The 17,808-nt window shown below is 30.4% G+C and overlaps 1 protein-coding gene across 1 annotated transcript in view; it reads left to right on the top strand.

The window, feature by feature from the left end:
* Window positions 1–17,808, top strand: part of LOC101240608 (cilia- and flagella-associated protein 100) — a 97,282-nt gene that overhangs the window by 43,838 nt on the left and 35,636 nt on the right. Inside the window, exons 9-10 of the mRNA XM_065800879.1 lie at window positions 8,881–8,922; window positions 9,000–9,027. Coding sequence (XP_065656951.1) covers window positions 8,881–8,922; window positions 9,000–9,027 — 70 coding nt within the window. The remainder of the gene's footprint in view (window positions 1–8,880; window positions 8,923–8,999; window positions 9,028–17,808) is intronic.

Here is a 17,808-nt window from a genome sequence, read left to right as displayed (position 1 = left end):
GCCTTATAAGCACACAAATTCGGTCTTTTGTCTCATCTGTGCTACCCGTATAATCTTTGATAATTTTGCTATCAAAATGCACAATGATGGGTTTGTCGCTCTTCTTAACCATAGTGGTTATGTTTGCTCTAAGAACACCGGCATCTTTTCTTATTATTGTATCAAAAATCCTGTGAGTTGAGCTGTGGGATAATGTTACGTTTTCTATATTTCCACCGGCATTGCAAAGAAAAGAAGAGATAAGTGCTGCTATCTGGTTAGTAGATATTCCCATCCCAATAGCAGTTCTGGCAGTTTTTGAAAAAATGTCTTTGGTACCTTTAGAGTTATATTTTTAACTGTCTTCTTCTTTGATGCGTTACCATCTTAAAATCATCTTCGGAACATGCATCATGAGATTCATCAGTAATCATTTCACTTTCAGAGGAAAATCCGGATAAATCATGGAAAGTTTTTTCAACTATTCCAGAGATTTTAGAGTTATTTCTTGATGCAGATCTATTACTAACATTTACAAACCGACGGTCCAACGCTCCAATCACCATCTTTCTGCAATTTAGCTGGTCCCGTATGAAGGTTAAATCTTTAATCTTATCTGCTACCAATCTTAGCCTATCAGTCTTTAAACTACGTTCTAGAAGCGTAATGTCCAGCCCAAAATAATCCTTTAAATTTAATTTTATTAGGTAAGAACAAGAAAAAGTAAACTATTTACTTCATGATAAATTAGCTTAGTACTGGCTGTTTGACTAAAAAATATTAAAATTTAATATTTATCCCCTACCTGTCATTGGTTTCTCAAATTTATTTCTTGTCTCAAGTTAACCAATTCCAATTTTTTTCTGGGATTTTTTCAATTCTATGTACTTTTCTACATATTTCTTGACATGATACATCATCCTTTTGTCACTGGTGACTTTGAAGCCAATCTTTCTCCAAGGAATTAAGATTCCAGAAAGGATACAACTGACATTGCAAAATTCATTGTTTGTTATGCATTTTAATCTATGAAGAACTTACGTAAATTAGGAACATAACTTATTAAATTGTCTTTACTATATTTGACATAAAACATGAAATAACATTTTTATCTATTTATTTCTAAAGCTAAAAGCTTACTGGGAAGTTTTGGACATTAAAGGACAAACGACGAGATCCTTTAGTGCTTTGTTAGGAAATTGTTCTCTTAAAAATAAGTAGTGTTGGATAACATGAATCCTTAGGGGCAGCTGATTTGTTTCCATTAATAATTTTAATGGAAACAAACTATTTTATTTTAATTTTAAATAATAGATTTTTTAAAATTAAAAATTGTTAAGTAGCTCGATAAACAATTGTTTTCTAAACTACGCTTTTTTTAAATATTACCCGATTTTTGCATTTCTAAAGTACCACCTGGTAACAAATACGATAATAATAAAAATGCGCACAATCGGTATGGATAAAAACCTTCCATTCTTTGTATTGACGCAATTAAATTGTTAAAGGTTTATAAATTTCTATTCGCGCTGGTCATTTGAAAATGCCCATAAAAACTCAAATAATGTAAAAAAAATAAACTTTAAACAAATGGCGCGAGTATAAATACTTTTCCAGAATTAAAAAAAAAAATTCATTAACAAACCAATACCTTGCGAACATTTTGAGACACTCCTTGAAATAAAATTCGTTTATGAGGGTCAAAATGGGATGGCTTAATCTTCATAGTTTTGCCATTTGTATAGTGTTGCGTACAAACGTCTGTAAGTGTAAACGCCATTAGCATATGTGAGTTGCAGGCAGTATATGGAACAATTTTAGTTGTTGGAACAATTTTAGTTGGAACAATTTTAGTTGTCAGATCAGGTTATCTTGCTACTGGTAACATGTAACCCAGTACAATCTGCTCCATGTCCTGCTGCCTTGTAGGATATGCCTTTTTAGGCAAAGGCTAGGAGATGCCAACTCCGATTTAAAACACCCCCTGCCTTGGGGCTCTTGGTTGAGTAAAGGCTAGAGATGGTGTCTCGATAAAAATACTCATCTTGGGCAGATGTTAAATGCACCCGGCTACTGTCTTGTAGAAGGCCTCCTAGGCAAAGACTTAAGGGGTAAACAGATTCTATCTGTTGACCAGCCTCGCACCCCTTCTTCATCTATTAGGCTGGCGCAGATGTATTTTTAATACATTGTTTCCAGTTTAGGATGTTGAATGCTGGATCTTCTTGACTCAATGCATGGGTTTGCTTGTGTCACTGTTTTTATGACTAGGCAACTTATTCTATTATCTCCTAATGAGGGTACAGCTCTAAAACTCAGTTTTATGGTTCTGAGGCCGGCTGGTAGTCAGGTTTCCCGAACTCTGTGGTAGCTCTCAGAGAGGCTGATTCCATCAACAGCTGAAAAATATCAAAATATTAACAGTGCCATGTTGCGCATGGATGGTGTCCCTGTTTGTACTTTTGGTGTGCATTGCAGAGGCCACATTTGGAGCCCTTAGTTACGGCTTAGGGTTTATTAGTAGTAATGAGGCAATTGCTTGGGCTATTAAACGGTGTTCTGAGTACTATCTATGCTTTGAGTCAAGTTCTTCAATCTAATTTAAAAATGAATAAAGTACCAAAAACTATAAAACACAAAAAACCATCATCATCACCAAGTTCTCTAAACCTATCATTCACTAATATTCGTGGTCTTCGAAGTAACTTTTCTTCTGTTGAGTCTCATCTCTTGCAAAGTTCACCAGACCTACTTGCTCTTTGTGAGACTAATTTGAGTTCGGCTGTCTCATCTTGTGATCTTAGTGTTGATGGTTATCTTCTTCTGATTCGTAAAGACTCCAATAGTCACATGCTTGGCCTGGGCATTTACATTCGTAAGAATTCAGCAGTTTGTCGTGAAACTAGGTTTGAATCCACAGACTGTTCTTTCATGTGCTTTCGTTTAGCACCACTTCACTCATTGCCTTTCTCTTTGTTCTATATCGCTCTCCTTCATCTCAAGACTGCACTCTTTTTGATGTTATTTCTGATCATATTGACCAAGCCCTCTCTCTTTATCCATCAGCTAATATAGTTGTTGTCGGTGACTTTAATGCTCACCACTCTGAATGGCTTGGCTCTAGTATCAGTGACTCTGCAGGCATTAAAGCCCACAACTTTTGCCTTTCTCAATCCCTAACTCAAATAGTCAACTTTCCAACTCGCTTTCCTGACAACCCTAATCATTTACCTTCTCTACTCGACTTATGTCTTGTTTCTGATCCTAGTCAGTGCTCAGTTTCTCCGCATTCACCCTTATGTTCTTCTGATCACAGTTTGATCTCTCTAAAACTAATATCTCATTCTCCTTCATCACCTGAATCCCCCTATTACCGAGCCTCTTTCAACTACAGTAAAGCTGACTGGGATTCTTTCCGTGACTTTCTTCGTGATGGCCCTTGGGTAGAAATCTTTCAACTTCCTGTCGACAAATGTGCTTCTTACATAACTTCGTGGATTCAGGCTGGCATGGAATCTTTTATTCCCTCTCGACGATTCCAGGTCAAGTCTCACTCTCCTCCATGGTTTTCCTCGCACTGTGCTGCTGCAATTGCCAATCGAAACCGTTACTTCCATATTTATCAGCAAAACTATTCTCCAGAAAACAGGCGTCTGTTTATTACTGCTCGAAACAACTGTAAAAAGGTTTTGTCTAATGCCAAAACCCGCTATTCTCAGGTCATGAAATCTCGTATCTCATCTCAAAAATTAGGCTCTCGTGACTTCTGGAGAATCTTTAATAATATCAATAATAAGGGCAAATCTATAATTCCACCTCTCTTGTATGGTTCAGACTTTGTCACCTCACCTAAAGACAAAGCTGAATTGTTTGCTAAAAACTTTTCATCAATATCATCTCTTGATTCCACTAGTTGCGTTCTACCTGATATTGCCAACAAACAGGTTGATCCTTTGCTTGACATTCATATCACTCCAGCATCTGTATCTAAAGTGATTTCCTGCCTAGATTCTTCTACAGCTTGTGGCCCGGACAACATACCTGTTATTGTCTTGCAGAAGTGTTCTCCGGAGCTGTCGTCTATACTCTCAAAACTATTCAACAAGTGCTTATCAGAGTCTTGTTTTCCAGCCTGCTGGAAAGCCGCATCTGTTATCCCTATCTTCAAAAATTCTGGGGAGCGATCTGATTCGTCTAACTACCGTCCCATAAGTCTTTTTCCTATCATAAGCAAGGTTTTTGAATCTTTAATTAACAAACACTTAATTTCTCATCTTGAATCTAATCACTTACTTTCTGACCATCAATATGGATTTCGACCTTCTCGTTCTACAGCTGATTTGCTAACAGTAATAACTGACAGGTTTTATCGTGCATTAGATGAAGGTGGAGAGGTTAAGGCCATCGCTCTTGACATTTCAAAAGCGTTTGATAAAGTTTGGCATGCTGGTCTTCTCCATAAGCATTCTTCTTATGGTGTATCCGGCAACATCTTTAAGATCATTGAATCCTTCCTTTCCAATCGTAGCATAAAAGTTGTCCTCGATGGACAACACTCTTCTTATTCTGTAACTTCAGGGGTTCCTCAAGGTTCTATCCTTGGCCCTATACTCTTTTTAATTTACATTAACGATCTTCCAGATATTCTCACATCTTAGGTGGCATTGTTTGCAGATGATACTACCATTTATTCTTGTCGTGATAAGAAACCATCACCCTCTGATTGCTTGGAGGGGGCATTTGAACTTGAAAAGGATCTCACTTCTGCTACAGCATGGGGCTCACAGTGGCTGGTGAATTTTAATTCAGATAAAACTCAATTTTTTTCAGCCAATCGTTATCGCAATTATTTAGATCTTCCTATATTTATGAACGGTGATGTACTCGATGAGTCACCTACTCTTCATCTTCTAGGATTAACTCTTACTTCCAATCTTTCTTGGAAACCATATATCAAATCAGTTGCAAAATTAGCATCTGCTAAGGTTGCATCTCTTTATCGAGCTCGTCACTTTCTTACTTCGGATTCTATTCTCTATCTCTATAAATCTCAAATCCGGCCTTGTATGGAATACTGTTGCCATATCTGGGGCGGATCTTCTAATGATGCCCTTTCTCTTTTAGACAAGGTGCAAAAACGCATTGTAAACATAGTTGGACCTGCTCTTGCAGCCAACCTCCAACCATTATCACATCGTCGTAATGTTGCTTCTCTTTCTCTTTTCTACAAATACTATAATGGGCACTGCTCTAAAGAACTAGCGTCTCTTGTGCCATCTACTAAAATTCATTCTCGTGTTACTCGTCATTCAATTAAGTGTCATCCTTTTTCTGTGACTGTTCCTAAGTGCTCCAAAAGCGCTTATTCGTCTAGTTTTTTTCCTCGAACATCAGTTCTTTGGAATTCGCTTCCTTCATCTTGCTTTCCTGATTCATATAATTTGCAATCTTTTAAGTCGTCCGTCAATCGTTATCTTGCTCTACAATCTTCATCTTTTCTCTTACAGTAACTTCCAACTTTAAATAGTGGCTGCTTGCAGCCTTAAAACACCTAATATTTTTAAAAAAAAAAAAAAAAAAAAAAAAACTGTGTATAATAAATCTATAAAAATTAGAAAACTTTTGAATTTTATTTTAACAGTTAGAAAAATTTTTTGTTATATTATTTTTTTGCTATAAATATTACTATAATTATTATAGATATATACTAAATTAAAAATTTTGCTATAAATGTTGTTATAAATACAGCAAGATTGGAAAAATTTCAAAATTTACTAGGGGAGGTCTTTGATCCTTAAAAAAACACTGATGACAGTGCACTAAACCACTGAGCTATCAATGATATGGGTTTAGGAGAAAAACAAACCTAATTATGAGTCTCATATAAGCTTTAGGTATGCGGAAAAGGTGCACATGCTATTTTTTTGCTCTTTTAGTAATTTTTCAAAATGAATTTAAAATAATATAATAGTAATAATAATATAGTATAAATAATAGGTATAGAAATGATTGGCGTGGAATATATAAGTATAGAAATGCTAGGTTTGGTAAAGACCAGTATTTTATAGGTCCAGAAAGGATAAGGAAAAGTATAGAAAAGCTCAGTAAGGAATAGACTTACTGAGCTTTTCTATACTTTTCCTGTATAGAAAAAGACCCGTGTTTTTATGGGTCAGATCAGCTAGTACATATATATATACTTATAAATATATATAAAAACATTCATAATATTTTATCTTTTTACTGTTTTTATTATTTATTATTATTTGTTTTATTTAATTTATTTAAACTTATTTAATTTGGAATAAGCGCAGCGCAGTGTACATAGCGCAGCACAGTGTAATTACATCGAATGACTGAAAAAGGTAGATTTTACAGATAATCTACATACATTGACTGACTTCAATAAGTAGAACTAGAGAGCCTATATAATTGAAGAGCAGACATTTGTGATCATTTTTTGTTTGATGTTTGATTTTATGGTTTTAGACACCATGTTTTTGCCTAAAAAACAGACTGCAAGTTAAGTTTTTACTAAATTTAAATATTTTTAAAAATTTATAAAAGTGAATGTTTGTAAAAGTTTATAAAAAAAGAATGTTCTTTTATTTTTGATGAGATGCCAGTAGCTGAAAATGTTGACCATGGTACATCTACAAGTTCACACTATGGAATTGTTACATTGCCTTAACATTATCGCCAAGCTAAACATACTTTAGTTTTGATGCTTAAAGGATGATTTTGATGCTATTGAATCTACAAAATGAAAATAAAAAAAAAAATAAAATCTACAAAATGAAAATAAAAAAAAAAATAAAATCTACAAAATGAAAATAAACTTTTGCATATTATTATACTGGAAGTTTTGTTTATAAAAAGTATTATCTTAACCATAATTATACTGAAGTAATAAGATAATAGTGTCACCTCTGATACGGGTGCTATCAACCAGTCAATGTGGAGTTTTTTAGCTGTACTAAAAACTATAGTGTTTCCAGTTTAACTAAAAACCCAAATTACAATATTGGTTTTTTAGCAAATGTGCCACATTTATTAATGAGTATAAGAACATTTTTCTTAAGTGACAAACATTTCATAATTACGCTAAGATTCAAAAAGAATACATACTTCTCAGACTTCTATCATTAATTATAGATAGAAAACACCTGCACAAAGTTGTAGACATTCATAAAGATATAGGTTTGAAGTTTGCTTACTACTGAGCATCTTGATAAAAAACATTTAAACAAGACAGAAGTATTACGAGTTGCATATGTAATAAATCATGATGCAATTGTGAGCCTTGGTGAGGCAAATTTAATGAAAAAAATAAAGAAAAAAAAGAAATTTTTACTCCAATAAATGTCCTACAAAAGTCTCTGCTTGTAGCGTTTTTAGTATGAAGTCATTAGTGATGTTTAATGCATAGCTAAAAATATCAATAAACGTAATTTTAATAATACATGAAACAAAAATTAATCTTCTATTTTTTCATATTTGATGAAAAGATTAACATTATTAAACCACTATTTCCTGCATTTTGCAACATGCTGTAAAGACAAAAAAAAGTTTCGACTTTTTTTATTCTGTTTGCAATCTAAGCACACTATTTAAGTGTACTTAGATAATTAACTTAGCAAACAGAATAAAAAAGTTGCTTTTATTTGTTCTAGCTTAAACTACGTCTAAATACATTTAACTACTGAAAATAGTTCTCTAAAGTATCATTTGAGGTAATCTCTCATACGCAGATACTCAGAAAATTTACTCTTATCATGATATTTATATATTGTATTGAGAGATTGAGGTTTGTTCAAAGAAGGTCCAATCGTAAATTGTTTGACATTAGCATGCCGATTTCTGATTGAGAAATGTATCTGCAGCTAAACATACATGGTTTCTCCTGCATTCATTTATGAATATGTGTATATATAAATAAATATATTTATATATATTTATTAGATGAATATTATTATTATAAATCCTTTTGTTTTAGGAATGTTTTAATTCCTTTTCATATGGTGGTTTCAAGGATTTTATTTTGTCTGCTAAGAACTTGTTGTCACAAATTTTGAATTTTCTTTCTTTCTGGTAATTGTGCTTTTTGAGGTTGTAATATAGATTAATTGTTGTTTTTGATTGGTATAGTGGTTTCTTGAACTGTTTTTTTGCATTTTTACTATATTTTTTTCTAAATTCTGTTTTTTGAATAACAAAAATTAATGGTGCCTATTAATATTTTATCATTGTTATGTTCGCACGCTTAGTAACAGCCTTATTGTTTACTTTCTTTTAACAAATAGATGCTACTTCAGGAAATGTTTAACATTTTAATCAAGATTATTTTATTTTGCAATATTGAGACTTTTGAGTTCTTATGTATCAAAAATTTCATGATCAAAATCATGAGCTTGATTTTTTATACATGGCAACTCAAAATAATCAATACTATATATACTTAATACTAAACAAAATACTATATACACTTAATACTAAACAAAAAACTAAATATTATAATTTGATACATTAGATACTTAATCATTACTCATGACCAAAAGGAATCTTCTTGAAACTTCAAATTTTCATTAATTTTCAAGGAGATTGATTTTGATCATGAGGACCGTCATTTAATAATATCAATTAGTTAAAAATCCATTACACAAGTAAACAAACAAATTTGAATAAAATTGTAAGATAACTTCTTGGAATTCAACAGAATCAGTATTTAATCTTAAAACACAGTTTGTGTCATAAGGATTAATGAAATGAAAATCAATTAGTAAAAATAATTTTAACATTTTTTTAGTGTTTCACAAAATTGCTTGAAATAATACAAAAAAAAAAAAAAACAGTGTAAAATTTTGACTCTTCATTTTATTTACCAACTTTTGTGTATTTTAGGAAGTCATTCATGAAAGATGGTTAAAAAAACAGCAGAAACAGGTATTTTTATTTTTTGATATGTTTTTTAATCTGAAAAATATTTTGTCAAGTTTTATCAAGTTGTTATTTTTTTTAAGAATGCAAAAGAAAAAGGGAAAATCATTAGTATGTTATGTTTATTTGAGATTTGAGAATTGATATCTAGGTATGAAGGACTTTTGCAACAAATTTTTCTTTTTTTTTCTTTCAATATTTTTATTTGTTTTACATGAAAGAACTATCTGGATTAGTGTTGTGACCAAAATTAAAAATCGTAACTAACTAAACTTAAAAAACTAAACTTAAAAGTAACTAAAACTAATCTACTAACTTTTTAGTTAACTAGAATTAGTCATCTAACTTTTTAGTCTAACTAAAAATAGTCGACTAACTTTTTAGCTAATTTAAATTAGTCGACTAAATTTTAAATAAGTCTAAATAATACTAGCATGGGTGTTGATAGCCTTTACGCTGCCTGGGACAGAAAAACCAGGGCAGCGCCTCTATTTCTCAAAATTTTCCTATATTTTCAGAGGTAGGACCTTTTTTTTTTTTTTTAAATACCTTTTTTTTCTTTGGCTCCCTTTGGACATCTGCTGCCTTGGACAAACTGTCCCTTTCGCCAAACTTGTCCTTTTATAATTTTATATATTAACAATGTATAAAATATATTATTATTATATTAATAAATATGTAATATAATTAATTTATATAATACATTTATTAATAACTATATTATATAAATTAAGTATATTGTATATACAATTAATATATTAATAATATACTTTTAGCTAAATAAAAAGTCGACTAGTATTCAAGGCCGCCAAGAGGAAGGGGAGGGGGGAAAGAAAAGGATAGTTTGTTGCAGGCAGCAGGTGTCCAAGAGGTGCCAAAGGAAAATAATTTTTTTCGAAAATTCTGACAGAAACGGCACCATGAACTTTAATTAGAATTCTATCAGAATTTTCAAAAAAATGTTTGTTAATACATGATCATTGTACCACAAAATATCGCAAAAATAAAAAAAATTTAAAATATCCAGAAATTTTACGAGATGCCAGCGTGAAGGAGTGGGGTGGTTGGTGTGACACCTTATCAATTAACTTTTAGTTCATTTAGTTGGCAAATGTGATTTTTTTAAATAAGTCAGTCAGGAAATGTAGACCTTTCAGACCAGCCGGTTAGCAAATTTTAAAAAGTGAGGACTTTTTCTTTTCCAGTCAGTAACAATTTTAATGGCGCTCTTGACGTGATAGCAACTTGCGCCGGCCGTGTAAGCTACAGAGGTGGTTACAACCATTTTAAAAATAAAATATCTTAAAAAATGCAATTTATTAAAAAATAAGTTATTTAAGTTGGCCTAAAATTATATAAACTCCTTAATTATGACTATTACACAAAAATAACTTTTATAAATCTTGTTATGCATTAGTTGTGAAGAGGTTAGATCTCCAAGAATTTATTCATTTGCCTTTACGAATTGTTGTAAGTTACAATTTACAGTTGTAATTTGCTAAAGCGCATGAATTTAAAGATTTTCTTTTCAGAGTTTTTTAGACTTTTCAAGTAAAATAGTTTTTAATTTATAATTGATTTCAATTTATAAAAAGTTGCTTCACATAATTATTTTATTATTACAATTTGTAATAATAAAATAATTATGTGAAACAAATTTATAAAAAATAGATAGTGCAATATTTTTTTTAAAGTTATGTTTTGTGGCGGAACTATTTCGGATTTCCTTTATGTAACACCTCCAATCATTTTTTGATGTAAAAACTCGTAAATTAGATAGTTCTACATTCTTAAAGCGCTAATATATTTATTTACGACAATTAGATTGTAAAATTCAGACAATTAAAGTTTTTCATTAAACTTATATTGTTTAATTAAATATCTGTTAAACTATTTAGTTTAATTTTTATTTTGAAAATTGTAAAAAATAAGTTAACTAGTTATGTATTCGGTATTGTGGCAGATTTTTTATAAAGTAAACTTAACAGTTGCCTTGAGCCTGCTTAAAAAAAATGCTCGTAGTTTTAATCTGAAACAAATATATAAAATATACAAATATATACTGTATTAAATTAAAAAGAAATATAATAAATTAAATAGCATATATTAGTTAAATATTTTTGTTACTGATATTGTTTAATATAAGTAATTTTATGATTTAATTTAAATAGAAAAAACGATTTATCAATCTAAAACTTACAAAAAAATTTTGGTAGTGATATGCCAAAATTTATGGGCCATGACATGACATTTTAATAAAAAAATAATAAAAAAAGTCCTTTTGAAAAGTCCCTCAGTTGTCATCAAATGAGGCCCTCGAAGTGTCTCTGCCTAAGGACTGAAATGCTTTAATCTGTCATTGATTCTGTATGAAATTATTTTTTATTAAAATATCAGCTGTTTTAACCAAGTTATTCTGCTAAAAAACCGATTGTTATTTAATTCAGTAAAATAACATTTTGGGCAATACATGTACAGACAAAACATTTTATTTACCTATTTTTCCCAAATTATATATGGTTTTTGGTATTTCTGAATTTTAAAGGAAATTTAATGAATGTCTTTAAATTGATTTGATTGTGATAACTTCATTAAATTTCTCACATCAACAAATTTTATGGAATATCCATATTGAAACCTCAAAGTAATGGTTTCCTGCTTTATACTAGATAAATTGCTGTTCTAAATAATATCTATAAATTTATTTTAAGAAATTAAATTATTAAATGTCAAGCAATAATATGTTTTCTTCAAATCTAAATGGTGGCAAAACCAGTTTAAGTTTTTCATCCAGTCAAAAAGAAACTGAAATTTATACACAGTCCATTGAGGAAACTACTAAAACGACATACAAATATTACTCAATTGAGAAGGAAACTTCAAAACGGGTATGCAATGAATGTAGTAATAACAGATCTAAAAAGTACTCAAGTAAAACATTAAAAAGTATACTAATTATAAAGCCGAAAAAGAAATGAAACATGAGTGGTTTGTCAAAAGAAAATAGCAATAAGATTGATAGAAGTCTTTTGATATTTACTATTGCCTGTTGTCTTCCATTTATGTTGGTAGAAAGTAATGCCTTCAAAGAATTTGTTTTTTGCTTAAATCCAAAGTACAAAGTGCCTTGCCGAAAAAAGTTAAGATCTCTTTTAACAGATTTATATTGAGAAAAAGTTGATCTTTTGAAGTCTAAGTTATGTTTAATTAAAGTTTTATCTATTACTTCTGATGGGTGGACATCCTGTCAAAACTATAGTTACATATCTGCAACTGCACATTTCATTTCTGACAAAACCACTTTCATCAGTTTTTGTTTGGGATTTGCATACCTTAATCGGCGACGTGAAGCAAATAATTTAAAAGACGCTTTACTAAAAATTTTAGAAAAATTTAAGGTAGATAAAATAATAAGTGTAGTATCCGACAATGCCAGTAACGTATGCAACTGTTTAAATTCTTTAAAAGTTAGTTTAAACATTCAACCAATATGCATGGGGCATGTTTTGTAATTAATAGTAAAAAATGTTATAGATTTAGTTGAAGAAGGTGAAAATGATAGTTCATCTAAATTCTTTTTTATTGCAAAAACATTAACTAAGTGCAGAAAAATTGTTACATCTTTCAATCATTCATCTCAACTTAATGATTTATTAGAAAAAAGTCAAATGTGACAAGGTGTTGAAAGAAATCACGCACTTCATTTGATTCAAGATGTGAAAACTCTTTGGCACTCCACGTTTCTCATGGCAAAAAGAATGCTTAAACTTCACTACTACATAAAAGATATCTTTAATTCTAAACAACAATACAAAGATATGAGAAAAAATTTGCTTGGTGAAGATGAAATAGTTAACTTAAAAAAAATTTAGCAAGCTTTAATCAAGTAAGTGTTTTGTTTTCAGGTGATACTTATGCAACATGTTCTTTAATTATTCCAAGTATTTAATTAACAAACACTTAATTTCTTATCTTAAATCTAATAACTTACTTTCTGACCATCAATATGGATTTCGCTCTTCTCATTCTAAAGCTGATTTGCTAACAGTAATAACTGACAGGTTATATCGTGCATTAGATGAAGGTGGAGAGGTTAAGGCCATCGCTCTTGACATTTCAAAAGCTTTTGATAAAGTTTGGCATGCTGGTCTTCTTCATAAGCTTCCTTCTTATGGTGTATCCGGCAACATCTTTAAGATCATTGAATCCTTCCTTTCCAATCGTAGCATAAAAGTTGTCCTCGATGAACAACACTCTTCTTCTTATTCTGTAACTTCAGGGGTTCCTCAAGGTTCTATCCTTGGCCCTATACTCTTTTTAATTTACATTAACGATCTTCCAGATATTCTCACATCTAAGGTGGCATTGTTTGCAGATGATACTACCATTTATTCTTGTCGTGATAAGAAACCAACACCCTCTGATTGCTTGGAGGGGGCATTTGAGCTTGAAAAGGATCTCACTTCTGCTACAGCATGGGGCTCACAGTGGCTGGTGAATTTTAATTCAGATAAAACTCAATTTTTTTCAGCCAATTGTTATCGCAATAATTTATATCTTCCTATATTTATGAACGGTGATGTACTCGATGAGTCACCTACTCTTCATCTTCTAGGATTAACTCTTACTTCCAATCTTTCTTGGAAACCATATATCAAATCAGTTGTAAAATTAGCATCTGCTAAAGTTGCATCTCTTTATCGAGCTCGTCACTTTCTTACTTCTATCGGATTCTATTCTCTATCTCTATAACTCTCAAATCCGGCCTTGTATGGAATACTGTTGCCATATCTGGGGCGGATCTTCTAATGATGCCCTCTCTCTTTTAGACAAGGTGCAAAAACGCATTGTAAACATAGTTGGACCTGCTTTTGCAGTCAACCTCCAACCATTATCACATCGTCGTAATGTTGCTTCTCATTCACTTTTCCACAAATGCTTTAATGGGCACTGCTCTAAAGAGCTAGCGTCTCTTGTGCCATCTACTAAAATTCATTCTCATGTTACTCGTCATTCAATTAAGTGTCATCCTTTTTCTGTGACTGTTCCTAAGTGCTCTAAAAGCGCTTATTCGTCTAGTTTTTTTCCTCGAACATCAGTTCTGTGGAATTCGCTTCCTTCATCTTGCTTTCCTGATTCAGATAATTTGCAATCTTTTAAGTCGTCCGTCAATCGTTATCTTGCTCTACAATCTTTATCTTTTCTCTTTTAGTAATTTCTAACTTTAATTAGTGGCTGCTTGCAGCCTTGTTGGAAGCGAAGATGTTTAAAAAAAAAAAAAGTATAAAGTACCTTGAAAAGCAACTAAATAAAAAAAAGTGAAACCCCTTCTTTAATCATGATTTTAAAATTGCATTTATTAGAATCTTTAAAAACTTACAAAGACTCATATGGTTTAGAGAACAATTCGTTTTTATTATGTGCCATTTTTTTGGATCCAAACTATAAAAGTTTTTAATTCTTTGAAAAGTATGAGAAAAAAAAAAATTCTAAATGCATGAAGGAATTTTTGTCGAATTTTTACCTGACAAAAAAAGTTTGTGAAATAGTTCCAGTTGAAAAGGTGACAATCAAATCAAAAATACTTAATTTATCATTTGACAATGAAGATGATGATTCAAGAAATGATAGTGACAATACAATAAGTTTAGATTTAAAAAAAGAAATTTGTGGTTATATAAAATTGTCAGTACATGATCAAAATGTTTTACACTTTTGGCATCAAAATCAACATGTTTCCAATATTATATTGTATCTCAACAATGATTTTGTGTACACCTGCTACAAGTGCACCAAGTGAGCGCCTTTTCTCTGACGCATTAAATAATTTGTATGCAAAGTGAAACAGAATGATGACTGTATGTTTTCAAATGTTGATGTTTTTGTACGAAAATTTGGAATTTTTTAATTTAATTTAAATTTATTTAATGTAATATGGAAGTTTTTTCTAGTAATAATAATATTTTTAGTTCATTTTATTAATATAACTCTTTTGTGTTAGATATTTTTACAGTTGCGTTGCGAGGAGAGGTGGCAAAGAGGCAATTGTCTACCCAATAAGCACAGGACGTTTTTAAAACGTTTAAAAAACTTGTTAAAACAAATATTAATGTTTTAATAACCATATGTGCTTACTGGGTAGGGAATAAAGGCTTAAATGGGCGCCAAAGAAACAAGAAAAGCAAAAAAAAAAAAAAAACAATTTTACATAAAAACATTTTTTTAAATTTATTGTAAAAATTTTATTTATTTATTTTTACCCTGTGCGCAAAAATCTTCGCTACGCCACTGCATCTTTATATTATATCCAACAAAGAATAAGGCAAGTTAAGTTGAGCAATTTTTAGTAAATCTAAGTATCTCATGAGCGGTGCGTCAGATTTACAGAATTCTTTCATTATTAAAAAGATAAATTAACCTGGACCGATGCTATTAACAATGCAACGAATTTTTCGAAAAAAAATTTTCTCAGTTTTTTTAATTTATTCTTTTTAAATTTAAAAGTTAGTTATTTTAGCGTAAAAAAATTTTCTCGCAATTTTCTTGCTGTTTCAGTAATAGTTTCGTCATTGCTACGTTATAAACTATGTATGTAAATGAAAAGAAAAAATGCGTCACTAAAATGACGAAATAAATCATCATTAAAAATCAACTCTTGGCAACTTCTAGACATAGACTGCAAGTATTTATATGTTCATTTTGATGTCAAAAAAAGGATGTTTTACAAAAAAACAAGATAATCGAATCGTGGGAACAAAAAAAATTAAAATGTTAGCCCCCCTGCATGAAACGTGTAAAAATCCTTATTAAACAACAGGCGGACATCCGCGGATTATAAATCAAACTTATATTATTAATCTACTTATTGAACAAAATATTTTAAGACTTGAATTATTGAACCACCACGGACCGCAAAAGTATTTAACTATATAAGTGAAATTTTAACTAAAAAAAGTACTTTAAATATATCATCATTTGAAATCAATTTATTTGACATCCTACGTTTGAAATAGTGTTGCAATAACTCATTTGAAAGATAATGTATGAATTAATTTAACTATGCAATAAAAGGAAAGGTTTAAAATCATTAACTATTTTATGCTTCTTTGTAACACAAAAAATATTCTTGAATTTTTCTGAAAAAAAAACTTGATTTAAATCAAGGTGGTTTAGTAATGGACTTTTAACACGCGCATGTGTCATATTTTGTTCAAACGTTTGTAAACAGAAACGATCGCGGTTAAAAAGGGATTTCTTACTAAAGTTGTATACATTTCAAACTTTAATTATTTGTGGATTATGCTAAATTATCTCTAAGAATTTATGTCAAAACAAAATTTTAGGTATGGTAGGTTTTACCAACGCTATCATTTAAATAACTTTAGGAGAAAAGATGTGGAACTAAGGTGAAACTTTGTTGTTTTTCTGGGAAATGTTAACCTGTGCTTACATTGTGGTCAATATTTTAGAGTTGCACATTTTTTAGTCATTACCTTAAGGTTTTTTTTGAAAATATAGTAGTCTGTGAATCATTTAAAACTAATATTATAACTGGGTTACTTTTTTTTGTTATAATTTAATGCTTTTAAAAATTGATAAGTTTCCTTTTTATTTGAATGTTTAAAAATACTGACAGAATTAATATTTACTCTATAACACTGCCATTTATGTTCTAAAAACCCATTTGAAATATGTGAAAACCTTTTTCCAATGTTTCATAAAATTATTTTAAGTATCTGCAATTTTTCTCTACTTAGACAGAGCTTTTTGTTGATATTGTTTTACAGTTGGGTGGTTATTTATGAAGTGCTTATCCATTATACTTTTGAGTTTACGTGTTCCTTTCATGTCCCAGTAGGTACTCTTCATGCTGTTGAATTCAGCATGAATACTCTCTGCACCCTGTTCTCCATAAGTACCAAGTCTTACTCCCCATTTCCTAATGAAAGATGCATGATATTCCAGTATATGAAGCTTAGATGTAATTGAATCATTTGACCAATTATTACGGAAGTATTTCATAAAATCTTCAATTTGATTTTCTGTGAATATATAATAATAATAATAATGTATATAATAATAATAATACATATCATTTTGAGAAAGATTTTGAATGTTTTCTTTGTTGAACTGCTTGCAGGAGTTAATAAGCTTGTGGCAAATCCCAAACTTATCAAATAGGACTTTAAAGTTCTGACAAAGTTCAATAGTTTCTTTGTGTCAAGTTCAACTACAAGCTTTGGTATTGCGTTGCATAGTTTCGAGGATACTTTTCATCTAACAATGTTTTTTAAATAAAATAAGTTATATGTGTTAAATTATACTTTCAATTTACACTTTTTTCATATATATATTAGACATACATATACATATTAACAAATACATACTGACCCATGGCCTACTATAAATACACGGCCGGGTTTGTTGGTTTTTACCGAAAAAATTAGGAGGCCAGTTTTTTTTTTTTTTTTGTAATTATTGAGTTTTCATAGAAAATGCTGGAATAATAAAAATATAAAATATTAAAACAAATAAACAACTGTTTAAAATTTCTTTTTTATTTAAAGTAATATAAACATTCATAAAATCACAATAAATTTTAAAATACTGTGAAATTAACAACAAGAAATAGATTAATCATTATGCTTTCTTTTTGTTTTCTTTGATTTAAAAGCAACAATCTCGTCTTTTCTTTTTCCACCATTGATAATTATTTGCTTGTTGTTAAAGTATATGTTTATAATTATATTATTAATAAATATTATAGCATTATTAAAATGCTGAGGACACATGAAGATCCCTCCTCTTCCAAGATTCAGGAGCTTTCTTGCAGCATATCTGATATTATCAGCATTTAAAAATAAATTTTCTTGAGCTAAATCTAGTTTAGCA

This window comes from Hydra vulgaris, chromosome 07, assembly GCF_038396675.1.
Source record: "Hydra vulgaris chromosome 07, alternate assembly HydraT2T_AEP".
NCBI classification, from domain to species: domain Eukaryota; kingdom Metazoa; phylum Cnidaria; class Hydrozoa; order Anthoathecata; family Hydridae; genus Hydra; species Hydra vulgaris.
Note: the sequence above shows the minus strand (reverse complement) of the source record. Positions and strands in the feature narration are given on the sequence as shown.